The 22,061-nt window shown below is 36.0% G+C and overlaps 1 protein-coding gene across 3 annotated transcripts in view; it reads left to right on the forward strand.

Moving 5' to 3' along the window:
* Positions 1-22,061, forward strand: part of MYPN (myopalladin) — a 102,212-nt gene that overhangs the window by 18,212 nt on the left and 61,939 nt on the right. For all 3 annotated transcript variants that reach the window (XM_008537177.2, XM_070563850.1, XM_070563857.1), the window contains exon 3: positions 8,086-8,985. In XM_008537177.2, coding sequence (XP_008535399.1) covers positions 8,087-8,985 — 899 coding nt within the window. In that variant the 5' untranslated portion in view covers position 8,086. The remainder of the gene's footprint in view (positions 1-8,085; positions 8,986-22,061) is intronic.

Below are 22,061 nucleotides of genomic sequence, written 5' to 3' on the forward strand. Positions count from 1 at the left end.
CTCTCTCTCTCGCTCTCTCGCTTACTCGTTCTCTCACTCTCTCTCTTCCCCTCCCTTTTCAGCTGCATCAGAAAGACACTTGACAGTCAGTGGCAAGTGTTTGGCCTGGTACATTGCACTATTAGCAGTAATTAGATGAACATCTTGAATTATATTCTAAAAACCATATAAGCAAATAAAAGAGAACATGGGTTAATCTTCATTTCCATCCCCAAAAAGTGAACATTACAGTAATGGTGCTGAGAAATTTTATTATCTTATCAAAGCAGATATTTACCCATACTTGTTAAAGATACTAGCATCAAACAATTTGAAAGAAACAAAACAGCTATATAGTTTTCTTTCTAAAAAAATTATGATTCAATTACTTTCACATTGGTAATGATGGAATGAGTTCTATAACATCTAAATTAAAAATTTGTCATAACTTTTTAGTCTCTCCTTAATAATCACTCTTAAGTTGACATAAAATCCATAATCCTTTTCTAGGAAATTGAGAATGTCTATACTTATAACTATAACAAACATTTTTAAACAAAAATTAAGGTGTGCTATCTGACACGTAACTTGACAACAAGCGAAATGTTTAAAATCAAGGCCATCCCAGGAAGTTTGAAATACATGCACACTATGTTTACTTTGTCAGGAGACAAAATTATAGACATTACAGAATCTTATAATAATGGACTCTGAAACAAACAGTTGGATACTATCCAAATTCTGGAAGTTTGTCTCTATTCCCGCTTATAGACTATTGCTAATGCTATTGGAACTTGTAATAATGTGTTAAAGCCCCAGTGTTCCATTTATCTATAATTTGGAATACAGCCCTTATTACATATTTCTATTACAACGTGCTTACAAAGGCACATATTCAGTGGAATGGACTCAGAATCGCAATTCATGGACACAAGAAATTGAATGAGTTCTATCCAGGCTGTGTTTTGGAATTCATAGAGATGATTTTTCACATTTACTTTTGAAGAAGTGGGACAGCAGGTAAATCAGGTTTCCTTGCAAAAGGACTTTCATGAACTAAGTGTTAGTATACGAAAAGGTAATAGCTAAATTTCCCAGCAGTTAATTCCTATATGTAATAGGAGTAATGAACTCAGCTCACTAACCTGAAAATATAAGATGAATGATATTGCTAACCCCAAAATAATTCGTTTCCTTCATTGGCATTGAGATTTGACATAGGCATTGCTTATCATGTGGTGTTATTGCCTATATATAACAAGACAAAAAAAGAAAAGATTTTCTTAACTTTTTCCCTCTTCTAAGAGATAAAGAAGAATCAAGCACCACGGAGATTTTTTTTAAAACTTCTATGATGCTTCATAGTTGACAAAGAGCCTTTAAAACTACTAGGGCGTTGTGCGTTTGCTTAAAGGAAACAAACCAAGCACAGATAGAATGGTCTGTTGAGAGATTTATAAACATATTTTCAGCAGACACATTTTTGGTGGGTGCAAAAGTTGGTGTGACTATTCACCTGCAGTAACCACAGAGTTATTAGAGCTCATATATAACCAGAGTCACCTTGACAAACTCTGTTCAGGCTGTTTGCTACGTAGACCTCCAATTGGAATCACAATGTACTCCACGCTCTGGGAGGGGCCCAACAGAGCCTTCCCACCAAATGCTTGAACCAGAACTAGATCTTGAGACCCCAAGCCTACTTGGGGCACTTGCTCCTCTCCCAAACTAACAAATATGTTATGTCAATTTAATTATGGAAGTTATCTTTTCTCAAATCCTTAATCACCTAAGGAAAATTGACCCAAATGTTAAGAGGCTGAAGAAGGATGAAAATGTTAAAATTTTTCCTTATTTAAAATGAATCTTTGAGTTAATGGGGATTTCTTCTTTGGGATTTCCTATATAAGAGCTAAGTTAATCATGAATGGTGAGAGGTTGAGAATGATATAAAATCTCTCACCACTAAACTCTCTTTTTGGTCCTAGATTCCTGAAATCTTCTTGCTTGCCTTCCATTACCCTTTCTAGGGGTTGTAGAATTTACTTTTATACTACTTCTTTGCTATCTTTCAGATTAAATGCTAACTTTGGGCTCTGGCTTCAGTATCCTTTACACTAGTGCTTCCCTACATGTTTATCCTCTTTTGCACCGGAAAACACACATAGTATGTTTCATAGTAGCCAATCTCTTTTTGTCCCACTCAAACTAAATCTTTGGTTTCTTTCCTTCCTTCCTACTTTTACCAATTCAATTAAAACGATAGTACAAGAACGGTTTACTCACCTTTGGCCCATTATCTAAAAATCTTTTCATTCCTTTAACCCTTGCCCTTTAGGGAATGTCCCTAATTAAACAGATTCCTACTAATTCTCCTATGTATCACCTCTGCTCTGTCTCTTTACTTCAACATTCTCTTCTAACATATACATTTGTCTGTATTTGTTTTTATCTACTGTTTTTCCTCTTTCACACTGAAAGAGGAATTAAGAGAGTGGTACTTATATTATTTCCATAATCCTACTGACATGTTTCTATATATCTCAACCTCTTATTCTGATAATGAAGTATATACCAATTTAGTAAATTACTAACGCCACTCACACCAAGAATAGACTAGCAATAAAACTAAGATGAGGATGATCACTGTAATAGTGAGAGGATGGAAACTATAACAATGAAGAAGGATTTAGCTCAAACTGCATTCCATCTGCAGCCAAATTTTAAAAACGTGATCTGTACCCAACCCTTCAGCACTAGTTCCTATGTAATGGAATTTAGTTCTTGGCCCAGCAAGAGTTTCTCCAGAAGAACTGATTCAGATACTTTTCCTGTGTGACATCGTGGGCTATAGAAGACAAGACAAACAGGTCAATGCCAGCATTAAAGAGAGGGATCAAAGTCTAATTTTGTCAATTATTCTTCCCCTAAAGAACATTCTAGGTATAATAATTACACATCAGCAGAAAAGGATTACCTTAAATTTGTATAGTGTTCTGCATTTTTAAAGTACTTTCACAAACAAACCTATGAAGTAAGCAGGGTGGTTCTGCTCATCCTCAGTTTAGAGGTGAGTTACTGTAACATGTTCATCTTTTCATATTCCAGCTCTCTAGACAAATAATTTTTAAATATTAGGCTATTTTTGTGCTGACCTAGAAACAAAATTTGCTTTCTCATTTAAGTATCTAAGGAAGTTTATAGCCAAGAAACTTCAGTATTTATATTTGAATCCAAGTTACTTCATATTAGGTTTTGCCAATTCTCCAGTCAATGCCCTAGTTTAAATATTCATATTATAACCAAAAGATGAGTTTATACCACATGATATTTCCAAGAACAAGGTCTTCTTAGAGCCTACAGAAGACTGGTGCTGAGTTAACATGAGGAGGAATATGCTCAAAGTTTTCAGCATCAAGTTTTGTGTTTATGAGCCAGACTTTTACATTTTCAGCAAGTTCCTAGGGCAGATCCTCTTTACAGGAAAAATCCTAGGGAAAAAATAAAGATATTTAGCAAAGTAAAGTAAAGAACATTCAATAAGCTTTCCGTGTGGCCAAATTAGTTTACATGATTTACTAATGTCTGTCTTGATTAACCATACCATATAACCATATCATCTGCTTCTCAAAACTTTAAAATGGTTTCCCATTCACACATTTAATAAAAGTCAGTGTTCTTCCCATGGTCTGCAAGGCCTTACATGGTCTAGCCTTATACTTTTCTGATTTCTTTTCCTTCTGCTCTCCTTTTTTGCTCACCTCCCGGCACACCGGGCCTGACTCAAACACAGCAAACATTCACCTCCCCTGGCCTTGACACTTACTTGTTCCTCAGTGAGGAGCTTTCTTCCCCCCAGAGGGTCACATGGCTCACTTCTCCACTGCATTAGAAGCTTTGTCTGACCTTCCCAGCTAAAATAGCACACTTTCTTCCCGCTCCCGTCATTTTCTATTACCTTGTCCTACTTTATTTTTCTTTTTAACATTTATAACTTCCCCACCAGAATGTTAACTCCATGAGGACAGGGAATTTGTCTTTTGTCCCTTGCTGAATCCACAGTGCCTAGAACGGTGCCTGGCCCGTAGCAGAGGCTCAATAAATATTTATTAGATGACTAAATGAAATCTAGGTTATCCATAGTAGCACTTGAGCTTTTGAAAGTACAAATTTTATAACAGATGGTTTTTACATTAATGCTTGAAAGAGAAAGTGATACATTTTTGTATTTCCTATTTTAGGTAATATTTATCAGTTTAACAATTTATACATCTTCATCTGAGAACCCTCTGAGATGAAACTGTTATTATCCCATTTGATAGATGAGGATAATTGAGATTCAGACACATTAAGTTACTTGCTCAGGATAGCAAAGTTATTTAGAGTTGGGGTTGGGATTCAAACGCAGGTTTCCGATTATAATCAGATGTTCTTTTATACTTCTAGTATGAAAACAAAGCACAATTCCAATTATTTTATCTGCCATCAATAAGTTTTCATTTGAAGGTCACCTCGAAGTTGTTACTTTTATATATTTTCTTTGTGTCTGTAAGTTTTCTTTGTAAATATGATTTCTATCTGTCTTGCTTTACCACACAATTAAAAAAAAAGATAAATATAACAGACTTAGCAAAAAATTCTAACGAACAAAAGAATTCAACAGATATTTATTGATCACCTTCTATGAGCTGTGTATGTACGAGATGATGGTGTACAAAACAAAGAGAGGTAGACAGAAAAGTAAATAGGCAAATTTAATATATTGTAATAAGTGCTGTGTTTGGGGGTAAGGATGGTGAGCTTTAGGGGCACATTGGAGAGGTACTCGACCCAGAGAAAAGAAGAAATCCCAGGGCAATATCTCAGCTAAGAACTGAAGACGATGTAGGACTTGGCCCAGTAAGGTAGTGAAGGGAGATGGGGACAAGGAGCAGCCCAAGCGAAGAGAATATGTACCAAGATCTGAAGGCAGCACAGTTCATTCATGAGACTACACATATTTTAATAGAATATAATAACACTGAATTAACTACAAATTTAGAGTTCAATTTCTCTTCAGAGTTTGTCCTTGGATCAAGTCATTTCACCAGTTCCATTTCCAGTTCTTATCATCATGTGTAGCTGTAGTTATTATGTAATAATAATCATAATAATAACGGTAACTACCATTTATTGAACCTTTACTAAACGCCAAGCACATTTAATCATCACTTCAACCTGTGAGATGACTAATGTCATTATTCCTGTTTTACAGACAAGTCAACTGAGGCTTACAGAGGTTAAGTAAGCTAGGAAGCATCAGAACTGGGATTTGAACCAGACCTATCTAACTCCAAAGTGTAGGTAGTAAATGTTACATTGTAACATTAAAGAAGTCCTCTATTTTAAATCCCTGAAAGTTTTGTTATCATAATAATTTCTAATGCTCATCAGCATCAGAACAGGCACACCTTTACATCTCCGTTGGCTTTTTTCTTTAAAAAAGAGAAAAAAACTGTTGCAGAGAGCAGTGATTAGTCATGTGGGTATTTTCGTTTCTATTTTCCACCATAAATATAAGCTTTTTGAAAGTTCTTCAACATTAACATCACCTTTACCTAAGTGCTGTTTTTCACCAGTATCACTTGAGTGCCCATTACAGTGACTGGCTCTGTTTTAAGAGCTTTGCATTCATGATGTTCTTAATCCTCACTCCTGGGAAATAGATATTATCCATGTTTTATAGGTGAGGAATCCAAAGCCCAGAGAAGTTAAGTAATTTTCTCAAAGTCACGTAACTGCTAAGAGATGAAGCCAGAATTTTTGTTTTTTTTTTAAAGATTGACACCTGAGCTAACAACTGTTGCCGATTTTCTTTTTTTTTTTTCTGTTTGTTCTCCCCAAATCCCCCCAGTACATAGTTGCATATTTTTTTAGTTGTGGGTCCTTCTAGTTGTGGCATGTGGGACACCGCCTCAACATGGCCTGATGAGCGGTGCCATGTCAGCGCACAGGATCCCAACAGGCGAAAACCTGGAGCACACGAACTTAACCACTCGGCCACAGGGCCGGTCCCTGAAGCCAGAATTTGAAAACGGATCTACCTGATTCTAAGGCCAATGTTCATTCCATGTTGCCTCAAGATAAAAGCCATCTTAAAATAAAGACTTAGAGACAAAGTTACGTTAAAACACAATATACAGTATTGTCCAACTAAAAGAGAGAAGACCATCCTAATTTATAAAGCACTTAATTTTCCTCCTCACACTCATATATTTATATGTATATATATAAACTCAAACCAGGCTAATGAAATAGTTGATTTACAAAGGAGAAACATTTTCAGTCAGTATATTAATTATATTTTCAAATAGCATTTTGCAACTTATTTCATATATCTTTAACTGTCCTTCCACATAGCTAATGCACAACTGAGACAAATTTTCAATAGGGATATCAATTACACTTTCATATACTATTTTGTATATCATTTACTGTTCTACAAGATTTAAAGTAGCCCTATAGTTCTATTTAATGAATATACCATAATTTAATTAACTAGTTATTTATTGGAAGTAGTTTCAATTTTTAATATCATCTATACTATGATGAATATTTTTGTAGATAAATCTTTGCACCCATCCAATATCTTTGCGTTTTCAATTAATCTCTTTTTAAAGCACAACAAACTTCGCCCAAAAAATTGACTCTGGTAATGGCAATCTCATGCTGTGGCAAACAAGTGGAAAAATATTTTGCTGTAGGTGATCCTTTTAGCCATCTCTAATTTCCCTTTCAAGGTGACTGCCTACTTTGCCAATTTAGAGGTTAGTCTGCTTGGCACTCTAAAAGTTTGAGAACTAGGGCTGTTCCTAGGAAGCCTTATTTGTGACAAGTGAGGCTATCATACGTAAGGGAAAGGAGAGGAGTGAACTGAAATAAATTTTGTCATAGAATCTTAAAGCTGAAAACGATTTAGGAGATTACTTTCTTCTCTGTCTTCCTAGAACAAGGCCCAGTACATAGTAGCCAAGAATGGCAAATAGTCTTCAGCTCCGTTACCATCTCTGATTGATTGGTGGTGACTGAAGGAGTAAAGTGTTAAGTGAAGTGTTAAGAAAGTCAAAGTCAATGAGAAGAGTACTATAATCAGTTAGCTGCCTTTTTGAAGGAGGAGAGAGAGGGGGTAACAACCCATGGGCCACAAGTTTGCCATCCCTCTAGTAAATGTGTGAATGAATAAATTGATCTAATATTAATAATATAAAATTGGTTTGCATTACCAAAATTTCTAGTCCAGGGGAATTTGAACCAAAGTTATTGTACTATTTTCTTAAGACTTTAAAAATTATTTATTTTTCAAATAGGTAATATACTCATATAATTAAATTTCAAAAGTCAGGAAAGGACATAAAGTGAAAAGTGTCCTGTCTTGCACCCATTTCCTTGTCTCCCGCATCTCCTCTTCACCAATGTTAACATAAGAGATTTTTAAAAACCTGGGCTTCGCTCACATCTTTGTAGAAATTAAATTAACATACTTTATTTGAAAAGGCTAAATCATTATCGTTTTCAAAGGCAAGTTGAGGCTATAAACAACACTAAATTTGAACAACTTGTTTCTAGTCAAAAAACAAAAGCATTATTTATTTTCATGAGCTAGACCAAGTTTATATTTTTAGTAACTAGATGAGACTATGTTGTCAATATCTTTTAATTACATTCAAGGTAAAGAGGAAAGGATGGAGAGCAAATCCCTGTGTGTGAAAGCACTTTATAACTAAAAGCCCTCCATAGATATTTTCAAAATTATGTTTAGAAATTGTATTTAATGTCACTATAGTTACAGTACAGCTTTCACAATTGAACTTGTATTTAAAGAATTTAATAAAATGATAGTCACTCATGCTTTTACTTTCAATTTCAGGCAACTCTCACTCAATTCCTCTTCATTTTACATTTTGAGAATAAGCTTTAAGTCTTTAAAGTAAATTTTGTAAAAGTATCAAAATTGGACAATTTTTTATTTCAAGCTTTAAGTCCTTAAGAATCCATAATCTATAATAAACATAGACTTAGTATTCTCTAGAAATAATCTAAACTTTCTGTTAACATATTTTGTGACAGCATGCAAGACGACAGCATGGAAGCTTCTACTTCCATTTCTCAGCTTCTGAGAGAGAGCTATTTAGCAGAAACTAGACATCGGGGAAACAATGAGAGGAGTCGAGCAGAACCTTCCTCCAACCCTTTCCATTTTGGCAGTCCTTCTGGAGCTGCCGAAGGAGGAGGCCAAGATGACCTTCCAGATCTTTCAGCCTTTCTGAGCCAAGAAGAATTGGATGAAAGTGTCAATCTGGCAAGATTGGCCATCAATCACGACCCTTTGGAGAAAGCAGATGAAGCTCAAATTAGAAAACATCTTTCTTCTGATCCGATGAAGCACTCACCAAAATCAAGTTTTGACTCTAACTTCTGCCAGGATAACTCTCGAAGTGCTACCAGCTCTAAAGAGAGCCCCCAGGAGACAAAAAGGCCACAGTATAGTTCTGAAACCCAGTCCAAGAAAGTATTCTTAAATAAGGCTGCCGATTTCATTGAAGAGCTGTCCTCCCTTTTCAAAGCCCATAGCTCCAAAAGGATTAGACCTCGTGCCTGCAAAAACCACAAGAGTAAATTGGAATCTCAAAATAAAGTTATGCAGGAAAACAGCTCCAGTTTCTCAGATCTATCAGAAAGACGAGAAAGATCTTCTGTTCCCATCCCTATCCCTACAGATACTAGGGATAATGAAGTGAATCATGCTCTTGAGCAGCAGGAAGCGAAGAGGCGAGAAGCTGAGCAGTCTGCCAGTGAGGCAGCTGGTGGAGACACCACCCCAGGGTCTTCACCTTCATCTTTGTACTATGAAGAGCCTCTGGGGCAACCTCCGCGGTTCACTCAAAAGTTACGGAGCAGAGAAGTTCCAGAAGGAACCAGAGTACAGTTGGATTGCATAGTGGTAGGAATTCCACCACCTCAAGTAAGGTAAAATTGTCCCATTAGTGTCGTTCGGTAATTGCTTTCCATCTACCATGATCCCCCCAAGTTTACCTTTTAAGTATGTGGTGTCAAAAATTGTACATTCCCTTTGAGAAAAACAGTCAGAGTTTAAAGCAGACTGTCCAACAGAAATATACTATTAACCATATGTACTATTTAAAATTTTCCGATAACCACATTTTTGAAAGTAAAAAGAACGGGGTGAATTCAATTTTTAAAATATATATTATTTAACCAATATATTAAAAATATTATCATTTCAACATGTAATCAATATAAAAATTATTAATAAGATAGTTTACATTCTATTTTGCATACCAGGGCTTCAAAATCCAGTGTGAATTCTATATGTACAGCACATTCCAGTTGCATGCTAAATTTTCCTAGGAAATACTTAATTTGCATTTAGATTTCAAAAGATTTGTAGTTGAAAAAGTAGATTGACATACCCAAGTTGTTCCAAAGGTACTTAAAAATTTTGTAGTAACTGAGCTGGGTATCAGTTTTTAAATTTAATTTCATTAAAATTAAATATAATTTAAAATTCAGTTCCTCAGTTGCACAGTTCCTCAGTAGCCACATTTCAAGTGCCCAGTGCCACGTGTGGCTAATGACTATGGTATTAGCACAGGTCTACAGCTTGTAGTTTAAAAAAAAGAAAATATTTATGATTTTATTCAATGAATACCTGGGGTATATTTTTAATTTTAGAGAAAGCAAAATAATAGAATACAGGCTGATAGAAATAAAAATAGAATAAGGCTGTGACTAAGGTCAACTTAAAGCTTCATTTTACATGTATTTATTGTAAACTTCTTGAGATTCATTTAATGAACACTATTCTCTCTAATGCTCAATCTTCCCCTAATGTGACTGTTGAGTAGAGTGGATATTCATCTTTTCTGTGCCTACCAGTCAGCTTTTCTGTGAAGCTTCAAGCCTCCTCATTTGCATAGGTTACACCTAATTTTGCGTTCTAATGTTATTTTATTTTTTCAAGGGGCCCTTCCACATTTATGAGATTTAGGCCCCACAAAACCTGGATCCAGCCTTAGCCTCAGAGTGACATTTGCTACTTCTAATATTATAATGTAATAATATGTGAATAATGTGCATGAAGTGTATTACTTTCGTAGAGAATAACTGGTACTTAGAGTCCCGTAAGTGTTACTTTTCAGGTCTGGCCTGGTGGCACAGCCGTTAAGTTCACATCTTCTGCTTCAGCGACCTGGGGATTGCTGATTCCTGGGTGTGGACCTATGTACTGTTTGTCAAGCCATGCTGTGGTAGGCGTCCCACATATAAAGTAGAGGAGGATGGGCACGGATGTTACCTCAGGGCTAATCGTCCTCAAAAAAAAAAAAACAAACCTGACAAAACATGAGTTACTTTTCCTCCCTAACCACCGAATTACTACTAGAATATGACTTCATTACTATTTAACATTTACTCTAGGTATGTAAGCAGAGCCTCATCTTTTTCTTACAGAATGTTCATATTATTGGACTGTAATGGTATTCATAATATTGTAATTTATATATGCATATTGATTCAATGGATTCTAATCCAAAAACATATTCACATATTGAATTTTGCTTTTCAAAGGCAATATAAGGCAATATAAAATATTATTTCTACAATGGCATATACATTTTACTATCTGTTTATCCCAATGACCTCCATGAGGGCAAGGGTTCTGTCATTTTACCTTTCTATCTTGAACACCAATCACAGCTTCTGGCCCATAGTAGTCACTAAGAAACACTGAGTAAATTAATGCATAAAGAAACAAGAAACTCAACTTAGATTTAAATCAGGAGTGAGAGAGTTGGCCTAAGATATGGTAAAGAGTTGGAACTGAACAATCCAGGGCAGTGTCTACCCTTCAACACTAAGGATGCCTGATGACACTTCCTGAGACTCTGGTCAGTAATTCTGATGAGACGTAATCACAGCACCGTAATGAGTAGCACTCAGTGGCATCTGGTCAGTCTAAGTAAGCTGGTGAGCACTCAAGTTGTGGTACATACATGACTTACTTAGAGTAGCCTTGTCCAACTCACTAATTTCTGGACACAGATTGGGCCAAACAAAATTAGACCAGATCATCCAGGATTCATTCTCCCTGTTTCTTGACCTCAACAATCTCAAATACAAAAAAGAATTTAGTGCTGCCGTCAGAAAAATCAGCCAGGAAGAGCTGTAAGGTACCCATTACCCCCAAAAAACAAAGTAATCTGGTAGTCACTCAAAAACTACTGAGTCAACCAAATATAAATTTACAAATTTGAAAGTGAAAAAATGTATATAGCTTCCATGTAGCCACACTAATTTTACCTGGGAAGAATTTCTTTACTGATAGAATTCATGCCTGTATCCCAACCACTAGTTTGGTGCCAAGAAATTAGCAGTATTTACTAAATATTTTCTGAGTTAATAGTACTTAATTTCATGACTACAGTTATATTAAGAAAAAATTTGGAATTTTCCAGGTAGACTATTAGCTGTCATTTTTCCAAGCACAGAATTCACACAACTCTAATCAGAAAGGAAATATTTATTTAGTTTTACTGTGAGCTTAATGCAGTGACAGAAACAATATAAATATAAGATGTGTCCCTGCCCTTCAAGGAGCTTACAATTCAATTGAGGAAAATTTCCTAATTTTTATAGTACAAACCATAAGAGCTATCAAGCTTTAGAGAAGGGATGGAGAACTAGAAAGGTCAAAGAAGGCTTCAGATACATGCGGGGGTTTAGTTGAAGCTTCAAGATCGAGAAGGATTTATATAGAAATTTACTCATTTATTCATTCATTCATTCAACAAATACCTACTGAGTTACTAAAGTGACTCACCAGGAGTACAAAGCAATTGTGAGCTATTGGAGTCAGGGACGTTGTTTTGAAACCAAGTCTAAAACTATTCTGAAAGGATAGCTGACAATCTAACAGAGCAATCAGACAGACACATAATCGAAACATTGCAATATTGTGTAATAAGGGCTACAGCAGAAGTATGTATAGGATGCAATGGCAGCTCAAAGGAAGACGTGATTACTTTGCCTGAAGTGCAGGATAGAGGAAGCATTAACACAGGAGATGCCTCTTTAATTTGAGGAGACCAATGGTGGATGAAGAAAGCAAGCACAAAGGCCCAGAGACAAGTGTTTTCAGGGAACTGCAAGTAGTTGGCTATATGAAGAACACGGGGCACCAGATGAGCAAAGATGAGAGAAAAGACTGAAGAAGTAGGTAGAGGGATGGGTCCTTTTTGGCCAGGTCAACTCAATATGTTTATATAAAGGCACAGATGCTGGAATAGTAATATTTCTATCTGACAGGAAGGAGACTGACCTAATTTGAAAGGAGAGTAGAGCCAGATGATTTTGAAGAGCCTTGAAAGCAAAGCAGAATAGTTCAAACTTGGTTTCAAAACCAACTAGAAACCACTTAAGATTGTGGGTAGGGAGAGATGACGATGAAAGGAAGCATGTATGTAGAATTGGTCTGGAATAATGACTCAGACTCGAAAAGAAAGGAGCCATGAGGCCATTTATGAAGCTGTGGAAGGTATCCCAGGCATCAGTTCTCTGATCAGACTGTGGTGGGGGCTGTGGAAAAGCAGAGAAAAGAAGTGAGGGAGTAATATTTAGAAAAAAAGAAGTCAAGCCGAACTTGGTGATTGACTAGATAAGGAGGATGAGTAAAAAATTTACTCCACAAGTTTGAAGCTGGGAACCTGAGAAAACAATGGGGTCACTGGCAAGGACTGAGAAAGTGGAAGAGGTGGCTGATTTATGGAGGTTGATGATTTGAGTCTGAAAAAATGGAGGGACCATATCCAATAGGCTGACTGAAGGTCAAACGAGAGGGTAGTGGAACTGGAGACATTCCAAGGAATGACCTGGACATGGGGAAGTCTGGACACAATATCTTTGTAATTACAAAGAGACTATATTTACAGGTAACAATTGGAGCTAACTTCCAGTAGTGCTAGATTGGCAGTAGTATTTTCCAACCTTCTTTTAGTGGTAACTCCTCCTCCCATTTTTCTCCCCACAATAAATCTGATATATGTTACCCCAATGTATACTTTACATACACATTTTTTAAAGATAAAATTAGTGTTTTGGGGATTAAAGAGAGTTGGGATGGAGGGAGACTGCAGCCCTACCTGCTTGCTCACCACTGAAACTCCTAAGGCACCTGTATAGAACCCCAGAGCGCAGATTTTGATTCAAAGGATTCCTTTGAAAATGCATTAAAATAGTAATGAGACATTTTGGTTTGCCATATAGGAACATCACAATCAATAAGAAAATTATCCTTTTTGCAATTTTTGCAAGAAAAATGATAAGTATACCTGGCAACTGAAATTTAACCTTGTATCTCTGCTCCTGAGTGCAATCAGTATTTGATCCATGTTCTTGTAACCCTAGTCCAGCAAATTGAAAAATCATTTTTGCATGTATTTGTTGATTTCCAAGTTTTGGGGTAGAAATTGTTTTGTAGGGTTGGCACCAGTATTTTTGAAAGCTTGTTTATCTCGGACATAGCTTCATTGGAGGAGTTGCCTTAGAAAATGAAATACGTTCATGCATTACCCACAGATGAAAGAGTCTGCAGGAATTCACAGCAAATGGCCGTGATCCCTTTTTGTGTCCTGACTCCAAATTCTTTTCCCCGGAATGTACAGCTGGGTCACATTAAGTACGTTTGCTTGTACACAACCTTCTGAAGCAGGACAAATTTACCTTTTATAGATGTCAATGCCTGCTTTGGCTGTTAACTTTTGCTATTGCGACCTCTGGACATTTGCCTGTGAGTGGTGTGCTGAGGAGATAAAAAGGAAATAAATTATTTATAAAGGTGAAGGATATTTTAAATGGTATAGGGGAATTTTAAAAATATTATTATAAATAATTATATATGATATATAATGTGAAATACAAATATTTTTAAATATTATGTTATTTAGAGGCTTTTTCTTATACCTTTTGGGAAAAATCTAGATATTGTTATTCATTCATTCATCCAACAAATGTTAAGTGCCTGTTACGTGCCATGAACTGTTATAGGCACTAAGATTAAAGCATTGAACAAAAAAAATTCCCTGCCTTCCTGAAGCTTAGAGTCTAGTAAGGAACACAGACAATAAACAAAAATTCCACAAATGATTAGATAATTACAATTGTGATAAATGTTATAAAGGAGGGTGCATATGGCAAAAGGACCAACCTTTGCTAGTAGGTTGGGGAAGGTTTTCCTGAAAAGTGATACATAAGCTGAGACATAAAAGTTGACTAGAGGGGCTGGCCCCGTGGCCGAGTGGTTAAGTCTGTGCGCTCCGCTGCAGGCGGCCCAGTGTTTCGTTGGTTCGAATCCTGGGCACGGACATGGCACTGCTCATCAAACCACGCTGAGGCAGCATCCCACATGCTACAACTAGAAGGACCCACAACGAAGAATATAAAACTGTGTACTGGGGGGCTTTGGGGAGAAAAAGGAAAAAATAAAATCTTTAAAAAAGAAAAAAAAAAGTTGACTAGAGTTAGCCCAGCAAAGCGAGGTTTGGGGAAAAGTGTTGCAGGATGAGAGAATAGCAAATTTGAAGCCCTCGAGGCAGCAAGACAGTTGTTGACTTTAAGGAACTGAAGGAAATGATGCCACCAGAACATAAATAGTGAGGAGGAAATGGTTTGAGATCAATCCAGAGAGTGGGGCAGATGCTAGATTTTGAGAGCCTCCTAGCAAAGGCTCCTCAAAGGGGATCCCTGGACCAGCAGGTCAGCATCACCTGGAACCTTGGTGGATATGCACATTTACAGGTTCTGACTTGACCCTACTGAATCAGGATCTCTGGGGGTGAGGCCCAGACACCTGTGTTTTAACAAACTGCTGTTTGTTTCTGTGCTGAGAACGTTTGCAATTTCTTCACAGACCTCTTCACCTGGAGGGACTGTCCTCTGTCTTGTTCCTTGACTCAGATGTTGCAATCTCTAGTTAATATATTAGCATCTGCTCCTCAGTCTTTATTCCAACAGCACATGCCTCACAGACTCTAGCAGGTAGTATTTTGGGGTGGGATCTGTTTTGCGATGGAGAACCAGGCTAATCTCTGTGGTATCCACTTGGCCCATGGGAAAACCCACATCTTCACCCTTGCAAACTTTGGAAATGTAGGCTGCTTCCACTGAAGTTCTCTCTCCTGTTCTTCCCTCTTAAGAGGGTAATGCTAAATATCCTTTTACCTTAAAAGTTTTTGAGGCAAGTGTTGGGTATAAGTCTCTGTACCCCCACAAACTCCAGAGGCTACAAGTCAAGCTCTCCAAGGGGCTCAATAGAAGTCCCTGTCATTTGCCTGCCAATCTTCCTTAATCAGTCTCTCAACCTCCCCATATATACTCCCACAGGGGACAAGGATCACCAGACTGAATTGTTTTTTAGATATGTTTTGAATAGATACTGAAAAATATTTATAAATATATGTATGGTATTAGAATAATAGCACAAACATCTTACCCATATTACCATTATTTTTAAGTCTAGTGTCTTCTTGATCCTGTCTCTTCTTCCCCACTCAAAGGAAACCATTAGCTCAAATCTTGTTTTCTCTCCAAATTTTTCTTGACAGTTTTTCTTCATAGTTTAACAACATATTCTTATGTTGCTAAACAATATTGGTACAGAAATGTTTACAGGTGAAATGACACAAAGTCCTGGATTTACATTAAAATAATTCAAGATGGGGAGAAGGGAGAAATATAGAAGAAACACATGTGCCGTTTGTTGAAGCTAAGTGACGTGTGCATGAGGGTTCATGATACAATGTCTCTACCTTGCGTATGTTTGAGAGTTTTCATAATAAAAAGTTTAAGAAATATATTAGCAAATTTTACATTTTAAAACTTTACAAACGTGAAATCATAATGTATATATTATTCTGCTACTTGAATTTTTCTCTAGAAAGTATATCCATGATGTTGTGTGTAACTCTAGTTTACTCATTTTTGTTGCTATATAGTATTTTACTGTAAAGCTAGTGGATTGTATTATTGATATACATTTGGGTTGTTTCCAGTTTTTTCTCCAATATGAACAATGTTATTATAAACGTTTTAATATATTCTCCTGGTGTGTGAGTGTGTCTAGGCATGGAATTGCTGGCAGAGTACGTGCAACTTCACCTATAATAATGCCAAATTATTTTCCAAAGGAATTGTTTCAATTTACATTCTCATCAACATTCTATAAGAGTTCTGGTTTTTCTATATTATTGCCAATATGGATATTATCAGACTTTTTAATTTTTGCCAATCTGATGAGTATGAAGTGTTATCTCATTGTGATTTGAATTTTCATTTCCATAGTTACTAATGAGGTTAAGAATTTTTAAAAATATGTTTATTGACCATTCAGCTTTCATCTCCCATGAAGGCCTGTTTACATCTTTCACTCACTTTTCTATCAGTTTGTTTGTTCTTTTCTTACTGATTTGTAAGACTTTTAAAAATATGATTAGGATACTGATCACATGACTTGTGTTATAAAAATATCTTCTCCCAGTTTGACTTGTCTTTTTTTCCCTATCGTACCTTTTGATAATTCGATATTTTTAAATTTAGTATCAAATTAAATTTTCCTTTATGGGTTTGGTCTCTATAGTTTATATCTAGCTTAAGAAATTTTTACTAACCTTGAAGTCATAAAAATATTCTTGAATATATTGTCTTCTAAAACTTTTATAATTTTACCTTTCATATTTGAGTTTTACTCCATTTGAGGTTGAGTTTTGTGTACGGTGTGGAGCAGAGAATGCATTTTAATTTTTTTAGATCGGATAACCAATTGTTTCCATTCTGGTTGATTGAAAAGTACATCTTTTCCCCACTGATGTATAGTGCCAGCTCCATCGTAAGTCAAAAATCCCATAAATGTTTGGATCTAGTTCTGGGCTTTCCATTCATTTCCTATCGTTTATTACATTACATTAGAGTTTTCATAGTTCTTGATTTCTAGCTTTTTCATTTTAAGGACTTTTGGCTCTTTTGGCCTTTTGCTCTGCTATATAAATTTCAGAATCATCTTATCAAATTACGCAAAAATTTTTTAGAACTTATTAAGATTTTTGGAATTGCATTGAATCTGTAGATTGATTTAGGGAGAATTTGATGTCTTTAAAATGTTGAACCTTCATATTCAGTTTCACAGTGTATTTCTCCATCTATTTAGGTATTCTTTAATGTCTTTCAAAAAAGATTTGTAATTTTTTCTGAGTCTTACAAATCTTTGGTTAGATTTATTCACAGGTAACTCATTTTTTAGGCTATATAAATGATATTTTTTTAAAAATTAATTCTATGTTTGTTATATATAGAAATGCAATTGACTTTCGTATATTGGTTTTCTAACCAACAACTTTACTACATTCATGAGAATTTATCTACAGATTTTTTGAGGTGTTCTTCCTTTCTAATCCCGTATCTTGTATTTCATTTTTCTTAGCTTATTGAGCTGGTTAAGCCCCTCTAGTACGATGTTGAATAGAAGTAGTGATACTGGGTACTCTAGTCTTGGTTGTGATTGTAAAAAGGATCCTTTCCATTTTACACCATTATGTAGGATTTTGTTGTAAGTTTCTTTTATTTGGGAAGATTAAGATTTTTAAAAATCATGAATGGATGTTGAATTTTATCAAATTTTTGAATATATAATTTTTTTACCTTTGCTCTGTTAATACAGTAAAGAATATTGATTTTTTTTTTTTTTTTTTTGAGGAAGATTAGCCCTGAGTTAACTTCTGCCAATCCTCCTCTTTTTGCTGAGGAAGACTGGCCGTGAGCTAACATCCATGCCCATCTTCCTCTACTTTATACGTGGGACACCTACGACAGCATGGTTTTTGCCAAGTGGTGCCATGTCTGCACCCAGATCCAAACCGGTGAATCCCACACCACCGAGAAGCAGAACGTGCAAACTTAACCACTGTGGCACTGGGCCAGCCCCAAGAATAAATCAATATAGTGTTAAGCCAAACTTGAATTCTTGGGATAAACAAAATCAACATCATCAAAGTGGCTCCATATCGAACAAACAGAAAAATTTATTCTGAAAGAAAACTTAACACAGCAAACAGAAGAAAGGAGGAAATTATATCTTAAAATATATAACATTGGAAACGTTCAGGTACACTGCATCAACGACAACAAAACTAGAAAATTCAATACATTCATTTGTTCATTCATTCAATAAAAATTTATTTGCATTCACCATGCATCAGGAAATATTCCAGCCACTTGGGATTCATTAGTAAATAAAGCAAAATTTCCTGCCATATTCTATTCTAGATGAGGAGGAAATAGACAATAAACAGTGAATTTAGTAAATAAGTAAATTGTGTAGTAATATAGTAGTAAGTACTATGAGCAAAAGAAAAGGTAAGAATTCTAGAAGGAGACAATAAAAAGTTTCCAGTCAGCCCTGCCTAAAATAATTTAGTCCTTTAAAAAATTATTTTAGGGATTTTTTTTTTTTTTAAGATTGACACCTGAGCTAACATCTGTTGCCAGTCTTTCTTTTTTTCTTTCCTCTAAAGCCACCCAGCACATAGCTGTATATTCTAGTTGTGAGTGCCTCTGGCTGTGCTATGTGGGACACCACCCCAGCGTGGCCCAATAAGCTGTGCCATGCCTGCACCCAGGATCTGAACCTGCAAAACCCCGGGCGCCAAAGCAGAGCGCACGAACCCAACCACTTGGCCATGGGACCAGCCCCTTTTAAGGACTGTTTTGATCCTCATGCTTATTCATGCTTGCTTTTATTATGTCTAAAGTTGGCTATGTGGTAAGGGGTGGTCTTGATGTCTTGATATTAGCTAATTGCTTATTTATGCTTTCTTAAGTTACCAAGACGTCTCCACCTGGAAGAACTCAAAAAACTTTAATAAAATCTAAAGCATAGACATATCCTCCCCACTTGTACCCGGACACTTCCGTGAGTGGAATATAGCCACTGGACATGAAAAATTAAGTTTGTTAACTCAGTAGCAGTCAAACAGGACATACGAAACACTGAATTGTGCCACGAAAGCCAACATAACTTTTGAGTCCTGTTAAAAAATGTCTACTATTATCTTATTGTCCAAAATACTCCGGTTGCACTCTGTATATGGAGAGTCGCTCTGATGCATGGAGAGACATGAAGATGTCAGTAAGCAAATATACTGCCTTTTGGCTGTTTCAAGTCTTAACACTCTTCACTTATGAGATCAGGCATTGTTAGACCAAGCTCGTTAAAGAGAATTCAAGGAAAGTTCTTTTCCAGCCCCCAAGCCTTGAAAAATGAAAAAGAAACAGGCTTGAGGCTATAATAATCCTAATTTGAATTCATTCATTTAGCATCCATACAACAAACATTTTTTGGAGCAGCTACAATGTGCCATACACTGTGCTAGGAGCCAGATAAACAAGTGGTAAACAAAACAACATGATAATTTCTACCCTGTGGTGTTTGTTTGTTGTTCAGGAAGGGAGAGAGATATTAAACAAATGAACCTACAAAGGAATATATAATTATAAGTGATATATAGGTTCTGTGAAGGAAACAAACAGGGTATGAGGAGGTAAATAATAAGAGGTGGGACAGGACATTAGAAGAGCTGGGTCAGGGTTAAAGACAGGCTCTGAGTAATCATTCTTTTAATGAGCGTTATTACTAGTGAGTCAGAATAACACATTCAAATTACATTTTGAAGTTGCTAATGTGCTAAAACAATGAGTCATAATATTTATCCAAGCCATATTTTAGATAAAATGGTAACCTAACAGCAGAATGGTAATATGCAGCCCAAAAGTCCACTTAAATCTGAAAAGTGTGTCCCTTCAGTGTCTCCATTCCCTGGTTTGGTAGCTAGCCAGATTAGCAGAGCTGGCCAGCTAACCTTGGTGCAGTAAGGTGGGGTCCTTCTTTATCGTTTGGACCTGCCACATTTCCCCAGCTCACTGGCTCATTTCTGCTGAGCCATGAATCACGGCTGGCACTCGCTGCCATTCTGTGTCATGGGGATTTGGCGTTCTAAAAACATGCAGCTGGTCAGGGCATTTCTATGAAAGCATTCCCTAACATGGATAGACGTTTGGGTAGACTATGTTTTTCTCCTTACCTTCAGAATTGTTCAGGATAGTGGGATAAATTTAAATACTTTTTTGGAAGGCAGCTTGGTGGGTGCGTTATTTCTGAGTGGTTTATTGTGTTCAAGTCAGAGTGACTGTTACTGATTGTTCTTTGGGGCTAGAAGCCATCCTGGCCATCTGAGTAAGGACACAAATGCTTCTGACAGAGAGTTTGGGCATTTGAATCATTCCACTTATCGCCTCTGGCTGTCCACTTGCTCATAGATGTTTCCACTCTCATTTTGGTAAGGAAGAGAAGCGTTATCTAAACGAGATAACCTTATAATGTTTATATAAGGGAAGGTATTTGTTTATTTGTTTTGAAATAGTTATTTATATTTGTTTTATCAAATTGATACAGGTACTTTGCTTAAAAGGTCAAATAATATTAAAGGATAGACCATTTTCAACACTTTTTTCAGTTTCCTATTTATTTACCTCTAGATTTCTAGATAAAATGCCAGTGGTTCTCAAAAATTTTGTTCTCAAGACCCCTTTACAGTCTTAAAAGTTATTGAGGCCCATAAGAAGTTTTGTCTATGTGAGTTACATCTATAATATTAGATATAATATCTAATATCTATCATATTAGAAATTAAAACTGAGAAATGTTTTGAATAGTTTTGTACTTATTAATTTTTAAATAACAATAAGAAACACACTAACATAAATAATTTTATGGAAAACAACTGTATTTTCAAAAAAAAATTTTTTTTTAAGATTGGCACCTCAGCTAATGTCTGTTGCCAATCTTCTTCTTTTTTTTTCCTTTCTTCTTCTCCCCAAAGCCCTCCAGCACATAGTTGTATATTCCAGTTGTAGGTCCTTCTAGTCCTACATGGTACGCCGCCTCAGCATGGCTTGATGAGCAGTACTGTCTGCACCCAGGATCCAAATCAGCAAAATCCTGGGCTGCTAAAGCAGAGTATGTGAACTTAACCACTCGGCCATAGGGCCTGCCCTCCCCCAAGTTTTTTAATGAGAAGAATGGCATTGTTTTACATTTTTTGCAAATGTCTTTAATGTTCAGCTTAATAGAAAACAACTGGAGTCTCATATTTGCTTCTGCATTTGGTTTGTTGTAATACATTGTGTGGATTGAAGTAATTTAAAGTAATTTAAAAATTCTGGCCTTCCACAGATATGTAGGTGGAAATAAGAGAAATATTTTAATAGCCTTTTCAGATAACGTGGCTACTCTTGTTTGATACTACATCAAAATGCAACTCACAGTACATTCTTAAAGCTTAGTTGCAATGTGAAGTCTGAAACCATTCCGATGAACTTCTGTACTCTTCTACGCTAAAACTCTGTCTGTCTTGAACTTTGAATAGATCACATCGCACATTGGTCATTTGGAAAGTGAGTAATGCAGATCTACCAGATACTGACACATTTTATTATATAATCTTTTAAAAACCCACATTTGTTAATATCGTCACTGTTTTCATCAAGAAGTCTTTACGTATTGGGAAGTCCTAAACTCACTGTGGAAATACAAGTTTTCCAAAACTCTAATTTTTCCTTGAAAGCTCAAATTTTTTCATTGGCAACAAATGTTATCAGTTATTTTTACTTGAAATGACAGGCTTACTTCCTTCATTTTGGAGAAAACATCTGCCGAATACCCAAGTCTAAATAACCATAATTTGTCAGTTGTTCTTTCACGTTAAAATATTCTTTCATGCATTAAGTGCCTAGTTCAACTCAAAAAAACCACAAGGGCTCTTCCATATCCAGTGGAAATGCTTTATGCTACTTCCCATTTCACCACTCAGAATGTTAAAAAGACATGGACTCAAAGTTGAGATTTAATAAAAGTCGTGATTTTTACTGCTTCATTAAGGACATCTTTAAGTGAACTGAATTTTTTAAAAAATGTTTTAGTT

The sequence above is a fragment of the Equus przewalskii genome, chromosome 1 (genome assembly GCF_037783145.1).
Source record: "Equus przewalskii isolate Varuska chromosome 1, EquPr2, whole genome shotgun sequence".
NCBI classification, from domain to species: Eukaryota; Metazoa; Chordata; class Mammalia; order Perissodactyla; family Equidae; genus Equus; species Equus przewalskii.